Source organism: Gymnodraco acuticeps, unplaced genomic scaffold, assembly GCF_902827175.1.
Source record: "Gymnodraco acuticeps unplaced genomic scaffold, fGymAcu1.1, whole genome shotgun sequence".
NCBI classification, from domain to species: domain Eukaryota; kingdom Metazoa; phylum Chordata; class Actinopteri; order Perciformes; family Bathydraconidae; genus Gymnodraco; species Gymnodraco acuticeps.
The window spans coordinates 914,514-934,726 of NW_022990206.1; the positions used below are offsets into that span (position 1 = coordinate 914,514).

General features: G+C 44.6%; 1 protein-coding gene across 3 annotated transcripts in view; it reads right to left on the reverse strand.

The window, feature by feature from the left end:
- Positions 1 to 20,213, reverse strand: part of foxp4 (forkhead box P4) — a 92,521-nt gene that overhangs the window by 45,386 nt on the left and 26,922 nt on the right. For all 3 annotated transcript variants that reach the window (XM_034218271.1, XM_034218270.1, XM_034218272.1), the window contains exon 2: positions 13,595 to 13,765. In XM_034218271.1, coding sequence (XP_034074162.1) covers positions 13,595 to 13,756 — 162 coding nt within the window. In that variant the 5' untranslated portion in view covers positions 13,757 to 13,765. The remainder of the gene's footprint in view (positions 1 to 13,594; positions 13,766 to 20,213) is intronic.

Consider the following 20,213-nt stretch of genomic DNA (forward strand, 5'->3'; position numbering starts at 1 on the left):
TTAATGTATGTATGTATTGTGGATTGAGATCCTAGTTTATTCAAATGTGCCAGAGCTTATAGGCAATTATATACTGTTAAGATGGTGATGATTTAAAATGTAGTTTTATAGCTTTATAAGAAAATGATGTTAGCACATTTTTTGACTAAAAGTAATGCAACAAATGTGTCATACTTTAAACAAAAAACTCTCTCACTCTTCTACACCTAGAATTTTTTTTAATACTTAAGTGACCTAGATGATTTTGTATAGGTGCATCAAGATATGATCATATGATCATCATCGTATGATTCTAATGAAAGTTGATGTGTTTTATTTGGCTTGTATGTGCTTTTGTGAAGTTATTGTTATTGGAGTCATTGGAGAAATGTAAGCTGACTGGCCCAAATGCAAACGCTTGCTTCATGGAATCAGCAGTTTTATTTTATGAGTATTTATTTATGTCTGATAGTTGATTTGGAAGGGAGAACTATTACTTCACAGATTTCAATAGTTGCTCGCTCCACACACACACACACACACACACACACACACACACACACACACACACACACACACACACACACACACAACACACACACACACACACACACACACACACACACACACACACACACACACACACACACACACACACACACACACACACACACACACACACACCACACACACACACACACACACACACCACACACACACACACACACACACACACACACACTCAGAGCTAGAGCCTAACGCTCCCATATCTACCTTGTCAAGAAGCACTCCTCTGCTCTGACCCTTCTCTTTCATTTCTCCTTTTCACACTCACTCTTTGCCTTTTTCTCTCTGTGACCTGGGTGAGCTGTAGCATTGTAAAGTATGCCCCCCCTCCACCCACACACACACACACACCAGCTCCTCCTAGACTCCCCCAACCCCAACTCCCCGCTCCCCCTGTGGCATTCTTGGGGGCGCACTGCACCTTTAAAGAAAATATGAGGGAGGCCTAAGAGGGAGGCCCAACAACAGAGTCTTTGTGCTGCCGCGGAGCACGCACGCACACACACACACACACACACACACACACACAAACACGCACACACACATATACACACATCAGTGGTGTCAGACAGGTTTTATTAGAGTGAGAGAGGGAGGGAGGAGGAGGAGGAAGGGGAAGGAGGGGTGAGGAGGTCACTGCTCAGCTTGGAGGCCTGAGAGCACAGTGTGAGTGTGTGCGTACGTGCGCATGTGTGTGTGTGTGCCAGCTCGGCGTGTGAGTTCTTCTGACTTGTCATCGCTCCCCTCTGTAAATCATCGCCTCTGACACAGCCTTTAATAACAGTGCATTTTTTAATTCATCAGGGTCACACACACACACACCCCCCTACACACACCCCTACACGTACACCTACACACACCCACAGCCACAAACACACACTAAAGGCTACTTTCTCTCCTTAACAGGATTCCAAAAAATGGCTGACACATAGGTTTCTTTAAAAGGAGGGAGGGTCGTTGAGGTAGTGAGAGGATCCATTAGAAGAAAAGGATAGACATTTTATTTTGCTACGCGTGTGTGCTGAACTTGCAGCACGTATGTGAAAGTGTGTGAGTGTAAGTGTGCGCCTGGCTCAGGTTGCTAAAGCAAACAGGTCTGTGTGTGTGATGAATCTGGCCTCTAATCCGCCCAGTGTGTTTGGGTGAGAGAACGCAGGAATAAGCAAAGAAATCTAAACAGAGAGAGAGAGACAGGTGGGTACCATATGTTGGAGTAGTCCGTCAGCACAGACTGAGGTCCATTGTTGACGGCCAAAACGAAACAAACCGGTCCCCCTCCTACCCTCTCCTTCTCATCCCCCCCGTAGATAAACAGCCCCCGGGGCAGACAGTGGGCTGTCCTTGAGGGAGGAGGAGGAGGAGGAGGAGGAGGAGGAGGAGGAGGAGGAGGAGGAGGAGGAGGAGGAGGGAGGAGGAGGAGGAGGGAGTTAGGAAAGGGCAAGGGGGAGGCAGGTGGTATCAGATTTCTTTGCTCTGAGACCAAGAAGAGGAGTACAAAAAGAAAGAAAGTAGCACAAGTGAGAGGCCTTATAGTTGCATCTGTCCGCGAGTCAGCTTAACCAGGCTAGACGAAGCGAGTGATTCAGGCAGTGTCGGCCGCACCAGATCTCTCCAACGCCAAACAAGAATCTCCTCTACACCTTACCAGCTCATCAGCCTAGGAAGAGAGGCTAGTAATGCACTGCTCTTCCATTCCTAAAGCTCTTTTTTTACCCAGGAGAGAGTGAGAGATGGCGAGAGGTGTAGAAAGATACAGGGTGAAGACGTAGAGAAAAGGCTGGTCACACCCAGCTGCTCCTCTACAGGCCTGCACGCTTTCTGATTTTTGGATCAGTAGGAGAGACCAGGTTCAGAAAGGAGCAGTGGATTTTGTTTTTTTCATACTTACTTCTATCTTTCACTCTTTCAGGAGTGCTGTCATTGAAGCTGAAAGCCAAGCTAAAGCTGCGTCTATGCTGCCGTCCTCCTGGGTCACACTGAACTTCCTCACTTAAGCACCAAAAAAACACCACCAAACTCCAATAAACCCCTCTCCCTTACTTTACTTTCTCCTTCTTGCTTGGTCTTTGCTACTCTCTGCTAGTTTTCCTGCCTTTAAATCTCTCTTATCTTCTCTTTCTCTGGATACACAGAGGGAATCATGATCAGAGGAGAATATGAAACAAGAGTGAACAGATGTAACACAATCTACAAAGCATGTAAATGTGTAAAAAGGATGATGATACTACAGCACCAGCAGCTCACCTGTGTTCAGAAGCTGGCCTAGTATTTACACCCACACACTGTACACACTGTACACAAAGTGGGATCACTGAAGAGGTGACAGTTAGAAGGATTGCTATATGACTTTGGGGCATATGTGAGTGAAGGCTTGGTTACAGCCGCGGTGGAATCTCACGTATCAAATGCATCGCTGTCAGTCACCACAAAAACCAGATTGCTTTCCCAGATCACTCCCCTCTTTCTTTCTCTCCGTCTATATCACCCGATCTGTCTCTCGCCTTCACTCTGCCGCTCCATATAATGTATAACTCACAAAAGTTTGCCTGGCATTTCTCCAAGTATTCTGTCTTTCTTGTGCCCTGCCCCCTCCCCTCTCCGATCGAGAAATATGTTACCCATACCCTTATTCGCCACAGTAAATTCTGAGAGCAGATATGGGTTAGACGGAGGACTAAAATAGATTGTCTAGGCCGATGGAAGCCAAGCCTTGTGAATGCAGCTGTTGGCCTTATGAGAGGACCCTCGCCTTCCCTTGACTGTCAGACAAAGACTACCGTGACGGCAGCTGTGGGACCGGGATAGGTAGTAAAAAGGTAAAGCTATGTCTAGGATTATTATCACATCAATATTCAAGCGATCATTCTAATACATTTGTTGCATTTGAAAACGGAAAAAACTACAGACAGCTATGGTGCATGTTACTGTAAATTGCGCAGAAGATTGACACACTCATACCACATTGTAGTTGTTAACTGTGCAACCAGCAAGGCCAAAGTCTGGAAGTTTTTATCCCGTCCAAACATTACAGGAGCTGATTTCACTGACGCTAATGTTTTCCACCAGACGTTTAATTTAACTGGAAATATGCAGAATTATTTTAGGGCAAAAACATAAATTGCTCAGTAGCATGGACAGGGAGCAGCATTGTTCTTTGTTGTGATCTTGAAGTAACGGCAGCTTTAACACTGTTGTGAGTAAATGTTTAATAGTTATAAAGTAATTGGTTAAAAACTGATATCACGGAAAATTACATTTCTTTAAAGATAGATGCAACTTAACAATAGGTTGATGGTGTAAGGGAACAACGAGTGGTATATATTTAGGGCAGATCAAGGGTTTCCAGGGGTAAACATACAGGGGTAAGGGGCAGCCTGAACCAAAGCCTGCTAAAGCTGCTCAATTTCACGGTGGGTTACAGATAAACTACACTCGGCCAAGACTTCGCCCCTTTCCCTTGACTCTTCCTCACGTACTCCTTCTCTTTTTCTGGTATTAATCAGGTCTTTCCGGCCTCCCTTCAACAGCTTTCCTGCCATTTGTTTTCGCTCATAGCAACGTTGACTTCAAACCATTTGTCCACCAATATAACTGTGCTTAAATGGCACTGAGTACCTCAATCTGTTTAGCTGGAACTATCTGGGACACCTTCAGAAACACCAGCCAGCCGCAATCCCGTTCAGCTATTTAATGTAATATTTCCGCAATATAAAGGCACCGTTCGAGAGCTGAGGTTTTAAAACGGCTGAAGCAAGCTTCTCTGGGCCCAGACTGACCATTAAATAGAGGAAAGACCGCATTCAAGAGCCAACGCAATAAAAACTCACAAACTCCAAAAGAACTTCAAAATATGCCGTAATGTTTGAAAACCCTGGCCTATTTTAGATTTTTTTTCACATCCTATTTTTCACAAAAGGGACCTGTTCTAAACGATGGGGACCCTGCCGTTTTCCAGATGGTTCTCTTCAGTTCTAAACTGTTTCGTGAAACGAGAAAACCTCTCCCCTTCAACTATGTCCTTACACTCATCTAATGTTTCTATTGATTCACAGGGGTATACGCACAGTCATAAAAAGGAGCTGCTCTATATCATTACACAATTCATCATCATACGCACACATCTTGAACACACACACACAGAAATAAATCTACCTCTCCTCCTAAGGAGATGTTGTCAGCTTTTCTGTGTTAAGTGAAGGGAAAAGGGCATAAAGAGACAATTAAAGATAATGATGAGTTGAGCAGGGACAGAAAGAGAAAGGAACTCCCTTCCTGAGAATATAAAAGCAGCTCCCTCTGTACTGTAGGCCTCATCTCAGTCGAGGCGGCTAATTGATGGCAAATAGCTCTACAGCAGTTTCCTTCCCCACACACACACGCACACACACAAATACACGTCATATATTATATACACATATGCAGTTTCCCTGCGGTTTTCAACACAGCTCGTTTGGCAAGAGAGAAAGGTCTCACTCCAGACAGACCCAGCCCATAACGGAAAACACACACACACACACACACACACACACACACACACTGACACACACGCACTCACATAAACACACAGTGTACCTTATAATATTTAGCTCTTATCTGGTATAAAGTGGGACAGTTAAGTAGTTTGCTCATGCTCTTGGGAAGGTGGGAACATTTAAGTGTTTGTGTGACTTCCAGAGCTTTAACTGCTTCTCCTGCCCAGCGAGAGTCACTCCTGAGAGGCTAGACTGAGCGAGACCAGTCCATGATGGGGATAGCACTAGCCTGGCAACCAGGCCTCACATATGGAAACCGTTTAACTGTTATTATTAATATCCACAAAAAAAAATCAAAATCAAACTAATAACACATGCAAGACACTGCCAAGACTCAGCTCAGGAGACAGAGGGAAAACACATACACAAACAGAGACTGTCTGCCATGTGCACACGCATACACACATGAAGACTAATGTACACACACAGACGCCTATTGGTTAAACAGAAAAGCACACTCCTAGTCAGTGGCCTGTAAAAGTATTAGCCTGCCTGCCCGCTTAGATGGAAATAAAACTCTCTTTCATGTTTTTGGTTCAGAGGGTTTTTTACACCTGGTTGTGGCGATGGAGATGGACCCACCCTTGCACCCCACCATTACCACACACACACACACACACACACACACACACACACACACACACACACACACGCATATAAACAGCGGAAGTGGGCAGGAGCAACAAAGACCGGCTGCTGTACCATAACTTCTAAACAAGAACAAAATCTTTAACTTCCCCAAATGAGAAGCAGGGGTGTGTTCCAGAAAGGGGAAATGGGGAAGTGTGTGTGTATGTGTGTGTGTGTGTGTGTGTGTGTGTGTGTGTGTGTGTGTGTGTGTGTGTGTGTGTGTGTGTGTGTGTGTGTGTGTGTGTGTGTGTGTGTGTGTGTGTGTGTGTGTGTGTGTGTGTGTGTGTGTGTGATTTAGTAAAAGGGTCAATACAACCAGATGTGAAAAGGCACATTTTGTCATTTAAAATACCTCAAAGCCCAAAATAATTCCCTTTCTATTAAAAAAAAAGTTGCTGACCTGGGTATCTTTGACTCACCATCATAATTTTTTCACTTGCTTTCAAAAATGTAAGAAAGTATTTACTCTGCTAGCTAGACAACTGTTATGAGTCCATTAGGACAAGTACAAAGAGAATTAAGAAGTGTTGTTATTTAAACTACCCATGATCAATTTATTTAATTAACCTCAACCACTTATTTGGAAGTACAACATTTACATTGCTACTTTTCATTAAAAAATATATTATTATTATTATTTTAACCTACTGTACACTTCTTGTTTTCTCTATTGTAGCTTCTAATAATTGGTTAAGATAATAGAGTTAAAACAGGGTATAACCTGTCTTGTACTAATTATAAAGCAATGAAAACTGTGTGTTAACTGTTATACAAAACAGATTTATTTTTTGGGAAATCTGTCACTGAATGAGCGTTCATTCAGAGCAGCATTTATAACAGACTAATTTCAGCAAGTTCCTAATTACGTTTTTATATATTAATATATTTGGGTGAGCAAATATAACACATCCAGGAGTTTTCTGATTTGACCTTTTATCATTTTCTTAATTAGAGGCCCAACTGACTACATCTCAAAATGAATGCACTTTATTTTCAAGAAGTTTTTAGTTAAGGAAAACTCACAAAAACACAAATTCATTCTGTCTGTCAGGTGGAAAAAAAGCCCGTCACACACTGTCCCAGAGCTCAAGAAGAAAGCAAAGAGAGAGAAGAGCTACATTCCTCTCCTCCTCCCTGTTGACTCTAATCTCTCCTTTAAAATGGCTCTCACAAAGAACCAGCGCAGACTAGCTAATTAGCAACACTTTAGGCCTCTGCAGCTATTGTGTGCGTGGTGTGTATATGTGTGCGTTCATTGTGTGCACCGACGGGCTCTCGACTGTTTCCAGGGTAACTACTTGCCAAGCAGCCTTGTAAGCGTTGCACATTTTGTCTTTACTCCCTACTTTCTCTGCTCCCCCTCTCGGTGTCCATCACTTTGTGCGAGTCCAGAGTGGGGGAATAAAGGAGTACAGACTTTTAAGAAAAGAGAGGACACTATAGGACCAAGATATGAGCATTTCTCAGCCTGTGTGGGTGGGGGTTGTAAACTAATGCTCTCTTTTTTTGAGTGCCTTGCCCCTAGTGAACTCTGAAACACTGCATCGGAGCCCACGTCAATTAAAACCAATTACGGCTGTTGCTTTTTGATTGGGAAAGCTGAAGACCAATGTGAACAGGCATCCACACACACAGTCACACCGTAGTGTCACTGACCAGAAGCAGTAATGAGGTCATGCAGCATTGCTCGCTGACCTATGACCTCTTAAAAAGGCCTCGGTCACCATGGCGATCCCTTCTGAAGAGTGAGAGTCAACAATCGACTTTTTCACCCTCAGGAACTTCTCCGTGAAGAGTGTCCGTCCCTGCTCATGTGTGTGTATACATGTATGTGTTATTTACCTGCCAGCACAGCAAGGCCTGCCCAGTGTTAAGTGCTTTGAAATACTCCCATGGCAACCAAACCCAACCTAACCCCTTCAGGTGCCCGGGGTTGTGTGTATTACTCAGTCTCCACAACAGAGAGAAGATACACACAGCACACAAACACAAACACATCCTCCTTTTGCCGGTATCTGTCCATTCTTGTCTCTCAGCTTCTCGCTGGTTGGGTCAACCAACCGTGACTATAGTATGTCCATGCGGCTGATCTGGCCTGGTGGACCATGTCTACTGTCCGTCTGCTTTTTACTCACAAGACTTGTAGCCTTGTAGCATGGTTCTTCAGAGGACCTCAGACGATAACCTTTATTATTAAGTAGATTTGACAGTTTCCCTCAATTCAGTGTGACTATTTCAGAAACTGCCGTAATGTCAATACATTTACTCTTTCATTAGAGCTTGAATGTATTTGTGGCGGTCTAAGAGCTAATACAAAAGGAAAGGAACTGAAATGACATCAATAATGATACTCCAATAGTCACACACAACTGATTCTGAAAATCCAACAGCTTGGCTGGAAAAAATATATTTGCAGGGATGCTCATAAATACAATATCTCAGCATCTGGGAAATTCGTCTTAACGCAACCCAGTAGGAAATATGAGGAAGAGGAGTCCTTAACAATACATTACTGACCATGATATTTGCAGGTGTGTTTACGTGTCTGGAGTGCAGGAATACAAACGTGTATATGTTAAAGTGCAAACCCCAATTTAGAGAATGAAAGATGTCCCAAAATCTATACATTGAAACTGTAGAAGCAGATTCATATGAAGAGAGATCGTCAGCACATAAAAAAAGGGAAGTAAACGTCAAAGAAGACGGATAAAGGGACCTGCTGGTGCTATTAAGACTCTTAGAGGAAGTTGGTGTTCTATAGGTTTCTTTGTATCGCCGCGGTTACAGCAGTGGGTGTTCTGTAATGCTAGGCAACCAAACTGGCCCCTCCTCTGTCTCAGCATGACCTCTGGTGACCTGTGAACTACACTGACCCCAGACATAAAGAGGAAGGCCTGGCCCAGACCAAGGGAAAGCTTTTAGGAGGTGACAGCACTCAGAGAGAGGCCTGGCACTGATTTACTGGCCCGCGCACACGACCAACACACACACAGACGGACATACAGACACAAAAATGACACGCAGACACACATGTCATGCAGATGCACGAACATAATGTAATTAAATTAAATCCCACTGCGCTGACAAATTCATCTGAATTGTTTTTCTTTCACCTTTTCCTCCTCTCTTATAGCCACCCCTTCACCTCACTCTCCTCTGCACTCCTGACCTGAAAGTGAACTCTGGTTGAGAGCTGGAGGTCAAACAGGACATAACTGTCCCAGTGACCAAAATTCACCTCCCATAATTCAGCAATGGCCGAGCAGCCGGAGCTATAGAATCGCATGCGTCTGAAAAACCTCCCCAACTCCCTCCATACGGGCCATAATTACTGAGTCTAGCCAATCTAACAGGAAGCCATACGTTATCTGAATCCTCCAGCATCTCTCATCGTCTGTTAATGCGCAAAGCAATCTCACACATCTGTCCGCAGAGCACTCCCGCCATCAAACCCAAATGCACGCTTTTGCACATGTGTGCGCACACAAAAAAAACAGCTATCTTTCATCAGTGTTTGTGTATATCTGAGATCTGTATCAGTTCCCCCTGATCTCCAGTCATCACTGTGGCTCCTTAATTACACCCTTCATTAACTCACATCAGCTCTGTGCATGTGTGTAACTGCCTGTGTGCATATGAGAGAGGGGGAGAAACAATGATTGCCATTATGTGTGTGTGCATTTTAGAGAGAAAAATAGATTATGACAAATGGGACTGGGGATCGAAGCTCCGAACCAATTTCTTAAACTGCCTTTTTCTCAGCAAATGTTCTCTTTGAACCCTTGGGGAAGGAAGGCCGCTGCTAGAAAAATCTCACTTTATATATACTTGTAGGAGCGAGTTATGGTAGAAAAAAAAACAGGCTTTTTTAAGCTGACCGATGGACCGCACTCCTGAGAGGAAACGGCACCTTTTTGTCATTGTCCCCCCCCTTTTTCTCCCTCCTTCCTCCCCCACCTCTCTTCCTCGACATCACGGGCCGCAACTACTGCTGCCGGAACACCAGAAGCGATTCATTGATGGCGAGGGAAAAGTAGGAGACATGAAATGGGTCAGAAAGGAGGGACGGGGGGAAGTGGTGGAGCTCAGTGCGGACTCACATTTGCAAAATCAAAAAAAAGTCAGGGGGGATGAGAGAGGTAAAGAAAAGAAAAGAATTGAAGACACCTGGTTCTCGTCAGAGCACCCTCCACACACACACACACACACACACACACCCACACACACACACACACCACACACACACACACACACACACACACACACATGCACACACACACACACACACACACACACACACACACACACACACACACACACACACACACACACACACACACACGCAGACACACTTTGAGGTTTGTTAGGATTTATCCTGCTTACATTTCTCCTCTGCTATGCATCATTTCATGTCTACACCCGTGCCCAGCACCTCAACAAAGTGCCATACACTCTCCACTGCACTCTCACTTTTCCACCTCTCCTTCCTCCTGCCGCCCTATAACTCCGCTCTTTGTTTTCCCTCCCTCCCTCCCCTCTCCCCTCGATGATGGGGCAGAACTGGTCTTCGCCCCCTCTTCCCTTTATTCCCTCTCTCTTCCCTCTCTCCTGCTCTGTTCTTTCTGGGGAGGCAGACAGGCCACATTCCACAGGGAGGCCCAGGCGCCCTTTTCTGACACGTCTCAGCGTTACACCCCTCCCTCATCCCTCTATTCCTCCTCTCTAGCCCACCAATGCCCCCCGACCCCCCCACCCACCCAGTATGCTGCCTCTTTGCCCCTCCTTTTACCTCTGTTTTCTCCGGCTGTATGTCCCATATCCTCAATACCTCATTTGTCCACTGACCACCTACCTGTAACCTTCATGTATCTATCTATTTGTCTATCTATTTATGTATCTATCCATCCATCTATCTATCTATCTATATATGTATCTTTCTATCTGTATATCTATCTATGAGGAAACACACAAAAAATTAGAAAAAAGGAAACAAAAAACAGAGAGGGGCCAGTGGATGTGGTTTGATGGCTGGAGATGGCTGTGATTTCTCTCAGGTTCCCAAGGGGCCCAAGGAAAGACGGCTTTGTGTTCTGACAAGACCGCGCTGTCAGGAGTTCTGTGTGTGTGTCTTTTTTGCTCCAGTGCGCACTGGCATGGTGTTTAAGCACCAACACTAGTCTGCAGTACACCTTCAGGTGAGAGACTCAAGCGTGGAGGAGAAATGAACAAGAAGAGGAGGAGGTATATCTAAGACTTTAAGGGTGAAGCGAGGAAGCAGTTTCTTATACAATTTAGTCAGGTGACCAGTGTCAGTATATAGAAGCTGTCTGTGTCAGACAATATTGATTTTAGTGGGCACAAGCTTAAAAAAATGACAGCCTCTATGGTCACCTAGCACAACTAGTCGTGCGATGGAATAAGGGATGAAGAAAGTTAAAAAAATTGTTTGTGGGTACGAACAGTACGAGAAAAAAAGCAAAATAAGTTCTGAAACCTGAAATGGTCAGTATAATAGAAATTATAAAATATTAATTTACAATACAACTTAAGAAATATCACCAGCATTCCACTGAATGTAACAGATTTCAATACTTTTTTTCAAGGCTGTGAATTTTTGAAGTAGATTTAAATGTTTTTTGAATGGAGAAAAAAAAACAAGCAAAATCAGAAAACTTGATGAATAAAGAAATAAAAATCAGCTGGTTTTTACATCAGAGCAGCCACTCAACAGTGCTCACTGGCACAGAAACACCATCTTATCCAAGGGGTGAGGGAGAGGTGCATGATGGCTACTAAAGGCTGGTAATACTGAAGGGATGTGGCACGGACACACAGAAAAATATAGAGTAACTTCCCAACATGGAAATGTAAAAGAAGGAGAAAATATAGGTTGCTGAGGATTACACTCATAAATTCTAACTTTTTATTATATACTGACTTACCACTGAACTGTACAGTAAAACAGCCATACACTTGCTGTAGTAGCAAAAAGTAAAACAGAAAAAATATCCATAGTACAGGAAGGACACGCCCTCATGCCTCATGACAACTCAAATATTTTCAATCTGCCCAAATTGAGCTGAACAGAAAGCTCTAAATACAGAATAGCTACAATAAATTGCTATTTACTGCTACATTATATGTGGATGTAACATTTTTTGAGAGGTGAGGGCTGGGATCTGGAGGAAAGGTTGTGCTTGTCTTTCATGGTCCACAGCGCAGAGGGAAAAAGAAGTACAGTGAGGGAGAGGAAGAGAAAAAGATGGAAAGAGAGAGGGAGGTATGTTTGTGGTCGGTAGCCCGCTCAAGAGAGGAAATACCAGCGTGCACACACACACACACACTTATATACACACACAGGTGCAAAAACATAGAGAGCAGAGACACGTCCGAGAGAATAAAGACCCGCTTTGTATGAGCTGTAGGTTTAGTGTTTATGTATGTGCATTTGTGCGTGGCTGTGTGTGTGTGTGTCCTCGGATGAAGGTTGCTGAGGAAGCAGGGTGAGGATGCAGTCAGGGGAAGGAGGAGGGAGAGCAGGACAGGAGTGAAGGGCCTTGAGTGTTCTTCATTCACCTAAGGCTCCATCATTATAATTAGAGGGCATCATTTTAGCAGCAGGGAGGAAACCCTGATTTTCTTCCCCTGGGTTTCCTCAACCTGAAACTCAGCTGGTGTCGGAGAGCCAAGAACTCACATCACTGAATCTCTGTGATGGGCGGTCACAACACACACACGCAAATATTCATACACAAAACGAGAGGAAATGATTAATATTGCATACTTGCTTATACAGCCAGTGAATGCAGTAACTAGGAACATGTCTTCTATCCTAATCTTTTCATCATTTGAAGCAAATGGCAGAAAATATGAATCAGTGAGTTTCCGTCATTGGATGACAACACTCTGCAGACATTCTTTTGTGGTTATGAACAAATGACTAATGAGGAGACCTTTGGATGAGGAAATACATTTTATATTGAGCTCTTATTTGTGTGTTTGTGTGTAAAGGCTCGGGTCAATTGGATTGCAATTATAAAATAGTTATGTGAATCTTTGGGGAATGAGAAATTAAAATGTAGAATTTCATCCAAGAAGTTCCAGGAAGTTTGGAAATTCAGTGTCCAGTGTGTGTGTGTGTGTGTGTGTGTGTGTGTGTGTGTGTGTGTGTGTGTGTGTGTGTGTGTGTGTGTGTGTGTGTGTGAGTGTGTGTGTGTGTGTGTGTGTGTGGAGGGGGGCTGACGCACAGGAGGCAAGACAAATAGCATTACTGGAGACACTACATGCTGACGTGTCAAACACACACAAACAGCACTTCATGGATCAGTGAAAAAATAAAACAGACTCTCCCACACACACTTCTTGAGCATCCTATATCGAGTGTGGCTATTTCTATTTTAAAATGGGGCAAACTGACAGCACAAAATGTATTTTTCACCTACAGGGAACCTCAGGTGTGTTCTCTAATATTTCCTCAACCAGCTACATGTAACATATCTCAGTGTGAACCCTGGTGTATGACTTATCATGGTGGACTGTGTCCCATTGGAAATAATTGGCACATTATGAACTGTGGGTAATTAAAGCACCTACAAGCCAACCTGTCAGAGCTTTACACTGTTCATGCAAGCCTGACTATTACTGGAGTCTGGCCGACTACGTGTTGTGACATCTGTACATTATGTAACAGCTTGGTGTGTACATAATGTTCTATACAAGCGTACAGTACATATGTACGAGTTGCACAAATGGGAGGTGTTGCAAAACAAGTTCTCGCAGGCACGTATGTACAGGTAGATATGTAAACAAAAGTTGAAATGCATGCATAACAGGTACACATAAGCACACGCAGGCACAAACACGCAGGTACAAACACACACACACACCTGTTGCTGTTGCAGGTGCAGTAGGTCGACTGCACTGATCTCTCCATTGGTGTCTCCGTTAGATCCGCCCTCTCTACCTCCCCCTCCATCTGATTGGCTGCTGACTCCGTTTTGGTTGGACGGTGCCGTTCGAATGGTCTCAGAGGCTGATTCCACCATCATCACTGGCACCTGAGAACAGAGAAGAAGAAAGGGGGGTTAAGGGTGGAGGGGCAAAACAACACATAGATTGAACAAAAGTGACTGGGGCAGTTTGAGCAGAAAGCCTGCTCCCATCTGAGCGAACAAACAAGGCAGGAAACTAAAGTAAACACACGCAGAGGTAGTGAATTGTGTGTGCTTATGTGCGCGAGTGTGTGCACGTGTACTTTTTAAAAAGGGCTTTTGGTCATGAACCAAACACACACAAACATGGCCAAGTGGCCACAAAGCAACACCTGAAGCAGACACTTTTTTGTCTGCATGTAAATGTGTGTCTAGGAGCGAACGCAAGGATTAGGATAAGACGTGCAGCAAATCTAAACTGACAAGGCTGTTAATACCCTGCTATATAGTTAAATAACACAGACATTTCTCCAATAATCAGAGGTGGCATGTGTGCACTGTGTGAGAGCCATGAGCAGGTTGGTCTTTGAGAAAGATCTGTTTGATGCACCTTCATAGGGCCTCTCTAATTAGACCGTGTTCCTTTCACAAAACCCGACAAAACGAGCCGTTCCTGGATGTGTTGTTGTTTTTTGAGAAACAACGCCTCGCAAACACACCGGCGCATTTGCCATCGTTAGGAGCCTGAGCGTGGGAGAGAGGAGCCGCCGAGACACACACATACGCGCGCAGAACACACACAAGGCTGCTAACACAAAACAAAACAAACCTTCACACAAGCACACAGGCTGTGAACTCCTAATGACAAGCTCAATCTCGTCTTTCCGCCTCATCCAGTTTTAGAAATTAACACACACACAAGCGCATAGTTTTTAAGGGGAAAGTTCTAATGCTTTTATTTCAGCAACCCGGGGTGGATACACAAAACGCCATCGAGGCATTGTACCCGCCGTCTGTGTGTATGTGCGTATGTTTCAGAAGCCTACAACCCATGCCTTCTGGGGAAACAATAAAAGGCATTTCATGAGAGAATCTAACTTTTCTTTTCCTCTGAGGCACAGGTGGAGCTGTGTGTGTGCTGTGTGTGTGCTGTGTGTGTGTGTGTGTGTGTGTGTGTGTGTGTGTGTGTGTGTGTGTGTGTGTGTGTGTGTGTGTGTGTGTGTGTGTGTGTGTGTGTGTGTGTGTGTGTGTGTGTGTGTGTGTGCTGTGTATGTGTGTGCATAGGCCTATTTTTTTTCCCTAACAGCAGGTGAAGGTGTGAAAGAGCGCTGGTGGCTCTGTTAATGGAATGCTGCCAGATGCTTGCTGAGGGACAGGGACCTGAGTGTGAGTGTGAGTGTGTGTGTGTGGGGGGGGGGTCGATACAAGTGTATGCAGGTGTATGGGCTGGTGGTTGTGCTTGTAAAAAGGTCAGTTAAAACAAATCCCCCCAAAAATATATTCTCTCACAAGTGGTTTTCAGTCTCATTTTCTCTGAAAAAACTAAAATGTCTTTGCTGTCATTGTTTGGACATAATGGTAGGTGTTTCCGAAGCAGGTTTCTCAACACCCATACAATCTAAAATAAATATAGCTTGAGGGTACAAATATTTTTTGTTCTTCCAAGGTGGAACGTTTATTCTTGACCTTGGAGACGGTGGGTGCCAAAAAGTGGTGAGATTTGTCAATTGTACAGAAAATTGGTTGAACTAAACCTTTAAAAGTACATTGTGGCTACAGGCAGATTTCCCCAGTTCTCCTTAACAAGCAGCACCATTTGAAAGCCCAACCACAAATCACACTGCGGCATTTTTCCTCCCCATTGACTCTCTCCTGTGTCTCTCCTGGCACCCATCCGCCTGTGAAGTTAAGACTGCAAAGTCGAGCGTTATTGTGACATTTAAAGCTAGTCACTTAATCTCCAACCTCATTCTTCTTCCTAACACTTCCTCCTCTCTTCATTCTCCTTCTTTCCATCTCCTCCCGCCTTCGTTCAGACCTCTGCTGGGTCAAACTGCTCCCTGAGGTAATATTATGAAGCAAGCCATAGTGCTGAGTGATCAACAGATCCCGCCGCACACTCCACTGACTTTGCACTGCAGTAGAAACTCCTCGCATCATCACACGTCTCACTAAGCATGAATCACCGGCCTGCTATAGCCCACACTGTGCTGCGCTGTAATGTACTGTACACCCATCTGCTTCTTACTCTTCCTCATTGACCTTATTAGCAATGAAGGGAAGAGAGATAAAGACGGACAGAGAGATAGAGCTCGCAGGTGGACAAGGACCTAATGGGAAAGTGGGGAGTGTGTGAAGACGTGAACGCATGCCCTCTTTTTCACACACACAGCCAGTGTGGTATGCTCGTCTAAAGGGTGTGTACTCTGTCATATCCTGTAATGGGTGTATATAAGCTGGTGTAATGGAGGTCGGGAAAAAGGCAGGGGCATAAATCTAGCATGAAGTCTCTGATTAGGGTTATGATACACACACACAGTGCTTTAAGTTTAAGTGTTTCTGGCAGCGAAGAGGAGCTGCCCGTGCAGAGGCCTGCCTCAACCCGCCACTCACTCTTTCTGTGCCTCGGCCTTGCTCTCTCTACATGCTCAGACCCCCTCCAGCTGAACCCCTGACCTGAGAGTGTGTTGGAAGAGACATTCCCACTACCCTGAGGGGACCGAGCGAGGGAGGGAAGGAGGGGCGCAGATCAGAGAGATAAAGAATGTGTTTGGAGGAGAGGGAAATAAAAGGCCTCCTTTGCCTTTTAATTGGGATGGAGAAGGGAAGAAGGGGAAATGGGACTCAACATGTTTCTGATGACTCTGTGTGTGTGTTTGTCTTAGAGGCTGACACCTACCTTTGTACTGTAATGGATTAGCTCACAGCCAACGCTAGGTGCATGTGTTTATGTGTATGATTGATGAGTGAAGAGGAGCTGGGATGAATCCTGTTTGAACACGTAAGCTCGTTCAGATGTTTCCCGAAAATTGTGCGCTAATAATAATCAGAACTTAACTCTCCCTCCTGCTCTTTCCCACTGCTCTGGGTGTGTGGAGTTCAAACAGGCAGAGACAAATGCCCAGTGAGCTGGCTCACAGCGGCTGACTCTCAGGCTTTGTTGGAGGGATTGGCTCTGTCAGATTCCTCCTGGTCACAGCTCGTCAGAACCGTAAAGCCGGACCACTTTCACTTTCTGTGAATGTGTGTGTGAGAGAGCGTTGTGTACAGTGTGTATTTATGTGTGTATCTGTGTTTACAGCAGCTTAGTGAGATAATAAGTCTTTATCATGTTATGCCTCATGTGGGAATATTTTCAGCAGTCCCAGAACGCCTGTTCTGTTTCCTTCGCCTTGCATCAGTTCGCAGGAACGCTGCTTATTAGGCAAAGAACTGAGGGAATAAGGGTGGGAGGGAGAGTAAGGGGTGGAGGGAGAGGGGGTAAGGAAAAAGGAAAAAGAATTGTCTGTACCAGTATCTACACTCCATCATCTATCTACTTTCATCTGACTCTTGAATTATCTGCCTTTCTATTTGTCCCTGCATGCTGTCTTCCTCCCTCTGGTTATGCCTGGTAACTAGTGGCAAGTTCAACATTAAAGTTTTCACCCTGAAATAGAATCCACATAGGTTATTTCTATGATCTGTGATAGTTCAATCAATATTTGTGAGCAAGAGAAACACTCTTGCCGGAGACAGAAATCTGAGAATTTGGAGCAGTAACCTGTTTTGTAATCAGGAAAAATAATTTGGAGGAGCCTCTGTTGACAATGAGTGGCTGTGTGGATTCATAAAACATTTGGTTAAGCTGTCATACCCAAAGGTGCTTTATTTCAATACAACTGATATTCACAAATTAATAAATACCCATGAAAAATATGACCCTGGTTGCTGTCATTGTATCCATAAAATGTCCTATTTACTGTCAGTGGAGCAGCTCCAGGGTGTGAGCTGTTACATTTCAATGCTTTGACAGAGATATGAACACACAGACAGATATTCATTTAGTAAACACTTCCACACCCATGTACTCACTTTCTCACAATGCAAACTGGCAAAGACTGCGCCACTAAATAAACTGTGATACTGCCCTCGAGGGGATCTGCTTCAACCCCAAACCCAAGAACAAACCCAACTATCAGGTCTGGGCTCCTATGTATCCATTAATCACTAGGTTCACACGTGAGAGATACAACATGAAACAAAAGGAAATGCTATCGCAAAATGATCTTGGCACCCAGTGAGACATTGAGTTGCAAAAAATAAACAAGTCAACACTGAGTAGTGACTGTTGTAGAGACAAGGTGTTCTTGAACAATCATAGTTTCAGGACAGAGTTTCCACTAAAGCCCTGCAGCTCATATCCTGCTACTTATTTCCACTGATCATAATTCCACTGTTGAGGTCTACTAGAATAGATTTATATTGTGCAATTTTCCAAACTCACATTGGTTTCTCATACAGCATCTCTGTAAACTACGTGTATTCACTGAATTTCACTCTCGTTGTAGCTCCAATAGCTCCAGCCCCCACCCGCCCTGTGAGCACAGTGTGCTCTGATTGGTCGGGACGTTGTGAATCGCGCTGAGCACCGTGGAGGTGTGGTTTCCTTGTTTAGCGACAGCCAAACACAGCCAAACTCATCCTGAGCACACACAAAGTCACAGCCGAAGTAACAACAATAAGTGTGGCTTGATATTGAGTAAGAAAAAGGTTGATAAACGCTGTGAGAATGGGTCTGCAGAGAGAATTTCGCCGCGATCCCAACTGTCTGTTATCAGCCTGCAGCCAGGGAGGAGAAATCAGCAGAGCTGCCTGCACTGAGTGTGTGAGGAAGTCCGTGGATTGGTCAATTTGGACCAATCAGCGGGTGCTTAACGTAACGGCTCCGCGGACGTAACGGCTCCACGGATTGGTCCATTTGGTTCCGGGTACCGCATGAATCGCGTCATAGCTCTGGGCGCGGCTACTGGCCATTCCTATGTCACGATACCCAGGAAGTAAACAATGGACAATGACGTATCTCCAACGAGGCGTTTTGGGGAGGTATTTTCTGTGTTAGAGTTTTACTCGCTACAAGGTGTACATTGAGGGTTTTTACTCTGCACACCGTTTACATGCATACAAACCTTCATAACACACAAGGGGACGGGTAATAACCGGAAAAGCATGACATGGGACCTTTAAGCACTTTCCTATTTATCTTTCCAAGGAAGCAGATATTCAAATATCTAACTAATGAGGCTACCTTGTGCGTGTTAAGACCATGGTTAAGACATGTTGATTTTAAGAACAGCATCACACCTAACGCATTTCAATGAATTATTACTTTAAAAAACAAGTAAATATGCAAATATGCTTCAGTTGTGTTGCTGCAATACAGCTGCTGATAAAGGATTTTTCCACTGTTATGGTTCTTACTAAATACGCAATTTCCTATTCAGATACTAGTTCTTACATACTCCTTTTTATTACTTGAGATAGCAACACTTTGGTTGCTTTAAATGCATTCTAAATACATTTTTGAATAATTGTGTGTTCTTCTCTGAGCCAATTATTCTCTACACTCCTGTAAAGAATGCCAGAAAGAGAGGAAGAGCGGATAGGAGGGATATCTGCGTGGCATTTCTGAGCTGACTTCAATAAAAGAGAATGAGGTCAGGCGAAAGCTAAAGAAGTAACACACACGTATTCTCACACAAGAGAGTGCACACATAAAACTGCAAATCATTTTTCCATCACCACCCTGTCCAAGTTTGGTTCTTTCCTCAGCAGCTGGCCTTTGCTACATGCAGGACATATTTGCAGCAGGATATCAGAGCAGAGCAGCCAGGTTGTGCTTCCACACAGAGCTAACGCTAGCCGCTAACAGCACTGCTCCAGGCTACTCTGGCAGCAGGCCAGCGCTAACAGGTTGGCTAACAGCAAAGGGCTAATGCTAGCTGTCTGCGGCTGCCCTGGCCCTGCTCCAGTGCTAACAGGTGAACTCCATTATCCCACAGACAGATAGTCGGTAAGATGTGGGCCAATATCTACTACTGGCTGGCTCGCTTGCTGGCTGGCTTCAAAGAGCAGCGTCCACCCAGAGAGAGGAGCTAGCAGCACTGGCCTGTAGGCTGACCTCCAGCATGCTGTGCAGCTGGCTAAGGAAGAAGCCAGTGCTGTTGTTAGGCAGTGGAGAGAAGAAGAGAGGGGCTCACATTGCAGATGATAAGAAAATCCCTAGCTATATAAACATGGGGAATTCTTCTATACTTCTGTCTGCCATATGGCATTGGGTCCGTCTGAGCATTTAAGTGAGTGTTGGTGTGTGCACGTAGCCTCTGTGCTTTTCTGCTGTACAGTATGTAACCTGCCATATATGTTCTTTCCCCCCTTTCTTCTTTGTAGTGTATGTCGGTGTGCGCGTCCATGTGTGAATTGTGTGTCTGCTGTCCCGCCTGCAGTTCTCTGAAGACAAAGTCCCTGTTTACAGAGCCCATAAAGATTAGCCTCCCTCGGTCAGGTGGGTTCTGGAGCCATAGGTAAACACACA